Source organism: Athene cunicularia (assembly GCF_003259725.1).
Source record: "Athene cunicularia isolate RWA chromosome 2 unlocalized genomic scaffold, athCun1 chr2_part1, whole genome shotgun sequence".
Taxonomy (NCBI): domain Eukaryota; kingdom Metazoa; phylum Chordata; class Aves; order Strigiformes; family Strigidae; genus Athene; species Athene cunicularia.
The window spans coordinates 141708043-141720710 of NW_020799095.1; the positions used below are offsets into that span (position 1 = coordinate 141708043).

The 12668-nt window shown below is 39.3% G+C and overlaps 1 protein-coding gene across 1 annotated transcript in view; it reads right to left on the bottom strand.

The window, feature by feature from the left end:
* Positions 1-12018, bottom strand: part of TMEM65 (transmembrane protein 65) — a 46558-nt gene extending 34540 nt beyond the window's left edge. Inside the window, exon 1 of the mRNA XM_026841521.1 lies at positions 11888-12018. Within this exon, the coding sequence (XP_026697322.1) occupies positions 11888-12018 (131 nt within the window). The remainder of the gene's footprint in view (positions 1-11887) is intronic.
* Positions 12019-12668: the final 650 nt, after the last annotated feature.

Consider the following 12668-nt stretch of genomic DNA (forward strand, 5'->3'; position numbering starts at 1 on the left):
GGCCTCGGGGGCTGCGGGGGGCGGCAGCAAGGTCCCGCGGGCGCCGCATCGCCCTGGTTGAGGTGCCGCAGGGCCCCGGACCCCTCAGTAACGGGAGGCGGCGGCGGCCCGTGCCAGCCTCCAGCGCCGTGGCAGCGCAACAGAAACAAGGATTTCCTTCTCCTTGCCCTTCCCCAGGCCCTTGCCCTGGAGCGTTGCAGCGCCGCAGCGTTCGGTGTTTGGTTTGGTACACTTGAGCTGCGTGCAGCGCTCGTATTCTTTTTAATTAATGGGCAGGCATTGTGTCGGAGCCAACCGGAATGGTTATTTTTTTTTTTACCAAAACACACATTTAGGGCCCAGTTTACATCTTGAAGAACAGAGGGCTTTTTAAAAACAGATTTTAAGTGTTTTGCCACACAGTCTGAACACTTCCCTAGGACATACGCCGTCCTAGGCGTTAATCCCTGTTCTGTTTATTTCAAAACACTGTATTCAAAAATTATTAGATTTTGTAGTTAGACTGCAAAGAACCTAAATAACCACAAGGGACTCGCTTGTATGTCTATCTCATTTAATACTAGGGTAAGCGACTTCTGGAAGCACTCAAAATTTATTGCTGTATGTCTAGCTCTTTTAATGCCAAAGGCAGCAGACTTCTGGAGTGGGGATGTCCAGCCAGGTGGTTTCTTCAGCAGGGGGGTCTGCTGCCTTCTTGAAGGGAGGAAAGCAAAAAATTTTAACTTCTCCCTTCTGCCTTCTCTTTACGTGAAAAAGCAGCAGTTTCTCTCCAGTTTTACAGCTCCGGAGTTAATGCATGGTATAAAACCAAAAATCTCTTGATAAACAGAGCGTTTTACCCAGGGTATGCTTCAATATTACGGATATTTTCACATGTAGTATGTATACTGCAGAGAGGGAAAGCAAGGGAGCGCAGAAATGCAGAAAGTAATAAAGGCCTGGATATATGATGTTACAATTTTCACCCTGCTAGAGACGTAGTGGAGATAAATGGGTGTTGGCAACTATTTCCAGTTAATGTGTTTTTGCCATGCAGCTAATAGATCCTGACTGGCAGACGAGATGTTTTACAGTTCTGTAACTCTTTGTACCAGTGCTTATTCCTGATCTAGAGTCACTAAGCCTTTGGAGATGTTCAGACCTGTAGTTATCTTCCCAGGTGTTTTATTGAAAAAATGGTATCTTCTGCTACTCCTCAGGGGCAACATGGCAGTCAGGGATAGTTTTCACTTTCAGAGAACCAACTGAGTCCATAAAAGCATTCAGAAACCTAGTTAAAATTTTCTTAATCAGATAGCTTTTTCAATAAAAATGGATGCTTCCATACAGAAATGCAAGACATGCAATGGGATTGCTCGACACCTGAAAAAATGCCATCTGAAAAATCAGGAAAAAACAAGCTTTCCAGATGCCAAACCTTTACTAAACCAGTTTTACGTATTTCTGATTGTTTATGTTATATGTTATATATTTGATATTATATTCACACAGCTTGATTGCACCAGACTACAAATACAGAGCAAAGAAGGAACACTGGAAACTGACAAGAAAGGAGACTTCCTATCTCTCCCACCAACACAGCCCACGCCAGCTATGCTGTACACCTATTGTAAATGGTGATTGCATTTGGATTATTCTTGGGGTGTTTTGACAGTACTTGAAACATTGCAGATGTTTTCAGACACTGAAGGAGAAAGTTTCTTTGTCTGGAGGGGCTAGCAGTCTATCGTGCCAGTCTCTCAAGGATTTCCTTATAGATGGGATCCTGTGCCATTGTGGATCTCTGATGAAATGAATATGAAATCAAAGACAATTAAAGGGGAGTTTCTAATATAGCCTTTAGGTATTTGCTGTATAGGAACATCAGCCATCCAGAGAGGTGCAAGGGCATTATTTAAGTAGACATGATACTATTACAAATATTAAGACATTACTTGTATGTGAAGATAGAGACTGGGGTTTAGCAAACTAAATTCTTCTGTGGGCAGCAGCTGTGGCTTATGCCTTTCCAAGTCTTTAAACTGAATTGAACAAATTGGAATAAAAATATCTTCAGAGGGACTATTCTGCAATGACAGGAAATGAACTAGATAACCTAATAGGTTTTTCTCTGTTGGAAGTTCTATTTTGTGAAAAAATGAAATTGAAGTCATTGGCTAACCTGACACTTTAATTAATCAGACCATCTATTTAACAAGATTCAGCAGGTGGTGTAAAGTAGATTTCATTAGTTCCTGACACTCCAGCAGAGCTTGTAAACCTGCTGAAATGCATGTTTCTTACAACATTCTGAAAAATGCAGAAGTTTCCCTTTATTTTCTTGTTTTCTTGCTGATAGGTTAATTTTCTCCTAACATGATATATTTTATGGGTGACCAAACTAATAAAGCTGGTTTATACACCAGCTGACAGAAGTAGGAGGAAATTGTTTAAAATGCTACATGGGAAATTTGGCCATGTTCAGCCCTAAAAGCTAGAAAAATGTTTATGTAGAAATTAGCGTAAAAATGCCAACAATCTTTAACAGAATTTCTGCAAGGCCTTCTAAGGACTGCTGAGCTGGGAGACAAGACTGTATGTGGAGATAGATTGGCAGGAAATATTAAGCAGCCCTCATCCTATATAAACACTGAGTGCACATTTAATAATTAACATTTTTATGTGGGAAAGTAAGAGAATATTATTCATGACGGAACTTTTTGTTAAGGGTGTAAGATGATTTCTCTCCCCAGTTTAAAGGTAAGCATTATTAGTTAAGGCAAGACCAAGATTTAAAGGTTGGTAAATATTTGATACCATAAATTGCAACTATGCACAGTTTGTATTTTACCAGTTAAGTACTATATTTAGGCAGATCAACATTTCTAGGAAGCTTGCAGATAAATAGCTCCAGAGAGGCATGGACAAGCGACTTTTTTTCTGCCTCACATTTCTGAAAAACACTTGGCTCTTCTGGTCCTGCTAGCCCAGCTAGGGTCTGATCCTGAAGTTGTTTGTGTGCTGGAAGATGGAGGAATCCACAGAGAACACAACACAATGCTCACTTGAAATGCTCAATGAAATATATTGACCACTTGCTAAAATTCAAGATCCTGTCTACAGTCTAAAATATGAATGTAAGACACGACTGGAAGCTTAAAATATCATTATTTACTGAAATGGTGCAAAATTTAGTAAGATCTTGTCATTTAGCAATAAAAGAAGAAGTTACAATAATCTTGGGAAGTCATAGATTAAATGCAGAGGATCTGACCATCGCTGTTTCCCTCCTTATACAGCTTTGTCAATCATATGCATTATTATATTGATGAACATTATAAATGATTTCAAGAACAGTTTTTGGCTTAAGACTTAGTCCTGGCTTTGTCTGGAGTAGAGTTAAATGTTTTTCACAGTAGCTGGTATGGGGCTATGTTTTAGATTTGTGCTGAAAACAGTGTTGATAATACAGGGATGTTTTCATTATTGCTGAGCAGTGCTTACACAGTGTCAAGGCCTTTTCTGGTCCTCATCTTGTTCATGTAAATTATTCTGTGTTTTTTACATTCAGGAAGCAGACAGGCACATCGTGTGGTTTAAACAAAGTTGAGGATCATGGCAGACAACCACTGAAGTAAGCTCCCTCTGGAATGCTATGTCTGAAAGGGATAGTACTTTTATATATATATATATATATATATATATATATATAAACATGGAGTTATCAAATACAAGATGAGAACTTACACTTTTTCTGTCTTTCAAAGTAAATGCTTTTACAATACTGCATTCAGCTACAGTGTCCTCTGTCTAAGATAAATTGCATGCAGCTCAAAACACCATTGGGAGAATTATTAAAGGTTTGGAAAATTGTTTCATAGTAAGAGACTCCAAATATCAATGTATTAACTGGAAGTTTGTGGGTTTAACATAATCTCTGAATAATTTGCTTTATAAAATAACATTTTCAGCACACCATAAAATTATATGTAACAGTCACAGCCATCAATGTATAGCAATCTTGAAGCTGAAACTAGGGGGAATCAGAGTACTGTACAAAATTTTAGCAGTGAAAATAATTAACGACTGGAACAGCTTTCTAAAGGTTAATTTTTCTGAAAGATTGGATATGCTTCTTATAATAATTAAGTGAAGCCTTAGATTAGACCAGCTCTTAGCTCTTCTTTTAACTTAGAAGAGCTGAAAATAGGTGTTTACTATAATTTCTCCCACATTTATAATACATGGATGCACAGCATTTCTTCAAACGAGTCCTGCAGTTTTTCACACTGAACATAATGGAAAACTTTGCCCTTTATCCTCCAATATTTGTGTTCCACTTGAAAAAGAGAAGTTCATTACATCCTTTGAGTTCAAAAAAATTATTTTGTTAATAAATGGGGTAAGGTGAGAGGGCTGAACTGTTCCAGTTAGTGAACATTAAAATGTATCAGGGGAACGGTATGAAAGAAGAGAAATTTTCCAAAAGACAGTAGGGAATGTCAAAGAAAAGCAGGATACAGAGTTTACATTTATTGGGCCCACTTAGCTGGTTTCTCAGGAAAAGAACTAGGTGGTCTAAAATTGTCTCTGGGAATTTCCACTGTACAGAGGGTCTTCCCCATCTGTGTAAAGCTGAGACTTTCATCAGGGGGTGCCTGAGCATACTTTCAGGTTGGTAACATTCATTTTGTCTATATAAAAATGCCGAGCATGAACTAGAGTGGCAGACCTGCTGCGAGGCCTGAGCAGCTCCTGCAGAGCTCTGAAGTCAGGTGAACACACAGGTACTGTTAAAGCACCTTTGCCCAGCACCTTCATCTGGCCTTTAAGCGCTGGGGTATCATGCAAAGGATATTGTACCATAACCTTTCCTTTGAAGCATGGAAAAAAGATAAAGCTCTCAAAGCATGACAAATCAGCTGGATTAGGATCTTGGAGACATTCACCACTTTGTGGTGTAAAATGGATGAAATGACCTATAGTGACCCCATCTTGATAATTTTTTGCTGTGACTGAAGCAGACATTTCCTTATGCTATATAAAACATTTCTGTCAGCATTAACCGTATTGCCCCTTGATCCTGTTTACCTCTGTTGAACAAAGCTAATTAGTGACAGACGATAAGAGTTAAATACCACCGAAAGGGCAGCCCAAGAAGTTGTTCAGCCTCTTTACACATTCAGTGAAAGGGGTGATGAACAAGAGCTTTGTTACCCCTCACCAGAGGCTTTCAGGCAGTTTTACATCACTGATTTCTCTGTCTTCCTCGTTTTTCCTCTTCATCGCTTGCTTTCTTTCTCATTTTCTGCTCTATGACTCTTCCACTCATGTTATCCTGTTAATATACTCAGCCTGGCTTTTCCCAGTCTATTACTCTAAATGGGCCTGCAGCTGCTTTTTGGAGGCTTTCGCAAGTCCACTGTTGCTCCTTGCTTGTCCTTTCTTTTTCCAGTTTAAGTCATTATTGCCAATCCTGATATAGTACTCCAACTCCAAAATTCAACCCATCCTCCTCTCTCCAATGAGAACTAAGCTTATCCTTAAGCAACCTGTCTTCTACTCTAAGATGCAAATTGTTTGCTCAAGTCACAACATGATACTTGGCACTAAATTCTAAATGACCCAATGAAGCTGTTGTTACAGGAAGGGTGTGACTATTGCCCTTATAATATTAGCATATATTCTGCAGAAGTTATGTTTTAGTATTTTAGGTCATAATTGTAATAATTATATTTTCTAAATAAAAGAAAGAACCTGGTTTCATTCCCAAAATTTGGATACACCAGCCTTATCCAGGAGACCTGATCAAGGAGCACAGATGGAATTCTCCTCCTGAACTGGCAATATTCATTGTAGCAAAGTATGAGGTTTGGGGCAGTATATCTTGGCTCTATTCCCCATGTTCTCTCAAGGTCCACCTTCACCCTTTATTTTTACCCTGTGCTGTTGCTCAGAGCTATAAAACAATATGCAGGCTATGAAATCTGTCCTCTGTGAGCTCTTTAAGAAAGTGCTCTGAGCTAAGGAAGTCAGAACAAGGTAAGACACTTAGCAGGATGGTTATCAAAATTAAATATGAAAAAGTTGGAAAGGGGAATGAACATTTTAAGTCAAGGACTGAAGCCAAACTTCAGTCACAAGCCATTTTATATGGAGAGCAGGTTATTCCGTACCTACCTGTTGAGGGGTTTCCTATATTCATTGAAAGGTCAGATAATGATCACTGTCAAAGATGAGATTTGTGAACTAGAGGGACAACAGGCTGCATGAACAATGTCAAAACCGATGCTTCTGTTCTCTCTCGCATCCTAAGCTATTTGTTTGGAAGATGTTAGAGTGGTTACACAAGCAAATAGTCCTGTGTAATAAAGGAGAATGCTTGCTGCCAGTCATTTGTATCTCGCTTGTGAAATCCAAGGATTTACCTTGCTTTTAAGCTGTTTATATTTCTTTTGAATTTTCCAGCACCTTGATAACCTGTGGAAGAATGTACTGCTGAATAAAGTGACCCATGTTCTCTCAGACAGAGAATTGCCACTGTTCAGGGTGACTGAACTGTTCACTGCTTTAAAGAAATAAATGACAGATCAGCCTTGAGTCTATTTCTTACCAATTCACTTGCCCATTTTTGTACTCTTGCTTTTCTCTTTTGCTCTCAGGCTACAGCAAAGACTCTTTGAATTAATTTGTTTTCAAATATGGGTTGGATAAATGTACAGAATATGCATGTGGGGGTAACAGGTGCTACAACATCTGAAAACAGGTTTTTCGATTTATTGACCTGTTTTCCTGAGGTACTTTAATGCTATACAGGAATTCTTTTCAAGAAGATTTTTCTGTTAAAATAACAGATGGGGAGAGAATAAATTGCCTTTATGGGGATTTATGTATTGTGTAGATATTTGTATTTGGTAAACAGAGGGTTTGAGCCAAACTTTTAGGTGCCTGAAGATAAATAGACTCAACGGAGCTATGACCTCTATCACTCAGTTACTCCATAACCATTCAGTTTATACTGATGTTTTAACAGGAAAATGAACTGCAAGTTTATATTTCTATTCTTGTTTGGTTTGTTTGTTTGTTTTATTCCAGTGTCTTTTTATATTGCTTGCAAAACTTTGCCCCCAGCAATGCTCCTTACTTTTTAAGACTGCTTGCCCATAGCAAGGACAGCTAGAGCCTGTCCTCCCTGATTTCTTTACAGCAATGTAATCCAAGAAGCTATTGACTTTATTTTATTACTCTGCCTCAGTATTGCTTAGACCTCAATGATCTCTGCCAGGCATGCTAGGTCATCTGTTTCTTGCATTTCATCTTTGTGCTGCCTCTTGGAAGTTTGCCTCTTACTCCCTGAAGCCTACGTGATCTGGATCAGCAACATAAACTTGTACAGTTTTAACTCTGTGTTACCCTTGTATATTTTCTATCAGTCTCCTTAGTAGGTCTGATCTGTAATTTCCCTCCTGGGCTTTACTGCCTGAATTTCAGATTTCCATGGACTATATAGACTAGAGCAACCAGTTCAGATTTAGACATCTAACTTTTTAGGTATCTATGGTGGCATCTACAGTGTAGGTGTCTATGTGTAGGTGTCTGGGCTCCCAACACAGACGGGAAGGGATGCAGACACCTCCAGAGGGCAATTCACTTGAGTTACCTCAGAGGTCTGTCTGATGAGTTTAACCACCCTCTATTCATGCCTGGTTATCAGCACTGACTGTAAAGGGAGCTGGGAGTCACTATGACTTAAGTGCTTAACTTCCGGATGCATAAGCTTTAGCCAATGAGTTTCACTCAAAACCACCTTTAAAGCACAGATATACTACCTTGTCCTCAAATGCTACTTCACTTTTACTTCCTCTGCTTTTTCTACCAACTTGTGCAGAACAAGGGATCCTGCGTCTTGTATCGGGCATGTGGCAGAAGGTAAATCCCACAGTCCAGACCAACTTCATCCATATTTATCACATTCTTTTACACTTTTTACTCTCAAATTAATCCAGAATATAAACTTGTCATGTCAGTACATGTTATTATGTGAAGAAGAACTGGTATTTTTCTCAAAACTATGTATTTTGGCCAGAAAAATAATATTAATAGGGTTTTGCACATGAACTGCATCTGAGGGAGAAGCAAATACTTTTCTAGAGGTTGTTAGTCATGAATCACCATAGGACCTATTTGTTGATACCAAGCATTGTAATTTTCTGCTGTATTTCCACTAACAAATGTATTTTGTAAATGTTTTACAATATTATTCCTTTGGAGGGCTTGAAAGCACATTGTACTTGACAAAAATAGGTGGTAAAGCAGACATGATGTTAAGGATCTAAAGCAAATGTTCATCAGTAGACATATTAAGGATGTCGTGTTCTCCAGAGAAGCAGTTTCCAAACTGGAGATTGCAATGCCACTTCAAAATACAAGTGGAATCATGAACAGAAGTTTTGCTCTTGGCATTGCTACAAGCAACATAAATGATCAGCAGTGGTAATACCAGCCATTGCAACACAATTTTGCCGGATTTCTGTCTCTCCTATATACAAGCTAGTTATGTGATTATATAAGGAGAAAGAACAAACTCTTCAATATATATGACCAAAAAAATGCACTGTGTTCACTTGTGTTCATTATGTATGTCACAGAATCACAGAATGGTTGGGTTGGAAGGGACCATAAAGATCATCTAGTTCCACCCCCCTGCCATGGGCAGGGACACCTTCCACTAGCCCAAGTTGCTCAAAGCCCCGTCCAACCTGGCCTTGAACACTGCCAGGGAGGGGGCAGCCACAGCTTCTCTGGGCAACCTGTGCCAGTGTTTCACTGTCCTTATAGTAAAGAATTTCTTCCTTAGATCCAACAAAAAATCTACCCTCTTTCAGTTTACAGCCACCACACCTTGTCCTATCAATAAATGACCTTGTAAAAAGTCCCTCCCCATCTTTCCTGTTGCCCCTTTAAGCCCTGGGAGGCTGCTATAAGGTCTCCCCGGAGACTTCTCCAGGCTGAACACCCCCAACTCTCTCAGCCTGTCCTCATAAGGGAGGTGCTCCAGTCCCTGACCATCTTCATGGCCCTCCTTGGGACCTGCTCTAACAGGTCCACGTCCTTCTTATGTTGGAAGCCCCAGAGCTGGACACAGCATTGCAGATGGGGTCTCCTGAGAGTGGAATAGAGGGGGAGAATCCCTCCCTCAACCTGCTGGCCACACTGCTCTTGATGCAGCCCAGGATACAGTTGGCTTTCTTGGCTGTGAGAGCACATTGCTGTCCCATAGTTAGTTTTCCATCCATTAATACCCCCAAGTCCTTCTCCACAGGGCTGCTCTCAATCCACTCATCACCCAGCCTGTATTTGTGCTTGGGATTGCCTCAACCCATGTGCAGGACCTTGTACTTGGCCTGGTTGAACTCCATGAGGTTTGCACGGGCCCACCTCTCCAGCCTGTCCAGGCCCCTCTGGATGGCATATCTCTTCCCTCCAGTGAGTCGACTGCACCACACAGCTTGGCATCATCAGCAGACTTGCTGAAGGTGCACTCAATCCCACTGCCCCATGTCACCAGCATCGGTCCCAAAACTGACCCCTGAGTAATGCCTCACCTCTTCCTTTTGGCAATTCTATAAGCTTACTATGCTCTCTTTTTAAAAAATACATCACAAGGCACAGATACAAATGTACTTGAGATTTGAGACTTTGTTGTTTAACATGGCACGTAACACATAAACCAGGATATGAGATTATTTTTTTAGAATATGCAATCTGAAGTCTAGTAATGAATAAGAACCTTTTTTAGAAAGTTGACAGTGTATATCAGACACCACAAACTGTATGTGAAGAATTTCAGGATAGGATAATATTGGATGCCCAACAGTAGGAGTTGCCTTTGGTTTTCCACAGCACAGAAAGTTGCAGTTGTTGATTCCATGGCTGGCCACAAATACAGTATTTTGAGGGCAGAATACAGAAGAGCAATTAGCACAGCTATAAACTGGGAATAACTTCAGAAAATTAGCATCAAAATACTTCTATAAGATTTTATTCTGATCCTGTTTCTGTCAGCCATTTCCCACTTACCTTTAGCTCTTGCTTAGTTTCAATATATGGAAGACACTTGACACATAAAATTGAGCCTACAGCCTAAATCAGAGATTTACTTAGAATGTTGTATTGATTCATCTATACAAAACACCTTTTAGGTTATGTCCCTCTTTATTATTCTTTGGGAGTTTGGGGCTTGTAAAGTACATTCTGTTAATATTTTCAAGGTTTTTATTATTAAAAAAAAAAAAAAAAAAAAAAAAAAGAGACTGTCACATAAACTTTAGATGAGCTCTCAAAACCCCCATGTTACTGTATCATGAGATTCATTAAAACTATTAGTGATTGCCTGGACTGGAGTTTTACTATATGGTAGGGAGACATTAAAACTGCTTGCATGCAACTTTTAGATTTGCTTAGTGTTATGGTCCTCCTTGACTTTAAATGACATTAGGGGAAACCTCAGCACATCTGAAGATCACATAGCAACTGAGACACCATATATTTAGGTGTATAAGTATTCTAATTTGAAGCTCAGAGGTACTTAACAGAGTAACCTGGTAGTACATGTGCCAATTTTTACTTTACAACTTTATTTGTAAATATTGTATATAATCAAATGAATAAATTAAGGTTTCCAGAAGTGTTTTGAACAAATTATGCCAAATTTCCAAACTGTCTAGATAATTAAACTTTCCATCTTAGTGGATTCCTGAGTACATTTGATCGTAAATGCAGACCTGAGACTTTTAACACTGAAATTAACTTTCTACCACACATACTGCTAGTGTTTGGCAAAAACAAGATCAAAGGCTTAATTTTTTTTATTATGATAAGGCCCCTTTAAACCACCTTGACAATGTAAAACATCTGTACAATTCAAGGAAATGAAGTCTACACTCTTTATAAGCCCTATCACTCTGCTATTGTGCAATAAAAACATCTTATTGTAAAAGAAAATTTAAGGGCCAGGAATCTAATTGAGAAAAAATCAAATCTTCATGAGCTCTTAAGAGACCTCAATGCAACTGTAACACAGCCAGGGCCATCTAGAAATTTGCATTTCTCATATAGAATGTGGAATTATGTATAAAATATGTTACAGAACTTGTTTTGAATTCTACTTGTATCTGCACTGTACTTCTGGGCATGTTCTGTCTTGTTTTGGAAGATATGACAGAAATGTCTCCCTTTTCCATTGCATTCTCAGCAAATCATCAGAAAGGGAATTGCTCAATAGCAGATTTAACAATCAAAGAAAAATTACAGCCTGTGTAGAATTCCTTTATAATCATAAAATGAATGGAAAAAAAAAAAAAAACAACAAACAACCCTTGGCTTAGTATATAGAAAGATATTCTATAAGGATCCAGTTACACAGAAGTATAGAATTAATACCAAATAGGTTAAATTCTGTGGGTAGAAGTATGGGAGAACGTACATATTCATGAAAATGTAATATGTAATAATCTGTAAGGATTAAATTACAAGCACTATTTTTAAATTTGTTTTACTGGTTCAAAATACCCACAGAAGTATGATTGCTGCAGCTGCTGTTGTGAGCTTTGTGCCAGAGAAGTCTGGCATTGACTATCCTATCAATAACCTTGATACCAAAACCATTATGAAATGCTAGTGATAAGAATACACAGCAACCAAGGATTCACAGGTAAATTTTCCCCTTGCCATTCTGATAACACATTTATATAGCACTTTATACTTCTAAAGAGATAGATAAACATCAGTGAATTAATTCTCACTAGGAGGAGGTGCTTCCATTTTATTTAACAAGCAGTGAAAACACTTAATAGTGAATCACTGATTTAAGACCTGCCAAGTCTCATGCACTGCATGTGAGACTTACTCATTTGATTCCTCTTTCATCATCCTCCGCTGTGGCAGTTCTAGGCCAGGTGCTTGCTGTACAGCCACATCGACTCTCTCCTGTGTTCTGATCCCACACACTAGGTGCTGCGATCTGTTTGCCAGCTGCATCTTAGATCTCTTTACCTGCTGCAGCTTCTGTGTAGGGACAGGTGAGCCGTATGGCTCTGCAGCTGCGGGTGCCTGATGCCAGGGAGCCCTTCCAGAAGCCAAAGCCCTCAGGTGCAGATTTGCATCATGATGCAGGCTTACCTTGTTGTGTGATCTGATGCACAGGTGTACAGCCCAGACTGAGACCCACTGGACAGATGGACAGCCCTGCTGTGGGTGTGCAAAGTCACATGTCCCATTATGTGATAAAATGTCACACCTTACTAGGAAAATCTACCATAATATGAAAAATTCAAGCCAGATTCCAAAGTATTTCTGCTAATCCTGCTTTTAAAGCCCCACTGTAGGTCATGTTCCAAGCAGCCTGAATTGGCTTTAAAGACTTTTAAAAATGGCTTTTGAAAAAGTCAATAGAAAAAGTCCAAGTCACCTAAAGCTTATGCAATAGCTCCAACTGAGTTTAAAATTGAGAAAGCATCTCCCTGGTGTGCAGTAGGTTTTTAAAAACTGATAGTAGCAATTACATCCACCCTGAAGTCTCAGCTTTGCTATAGCCCTATACAGACCCTGCTAGAGGTCACCACCTCTCTGTAGTAACAAATAGAGATGTTAAGAACAAACATACTGTATCATGTTTTGGGTAGATTTGA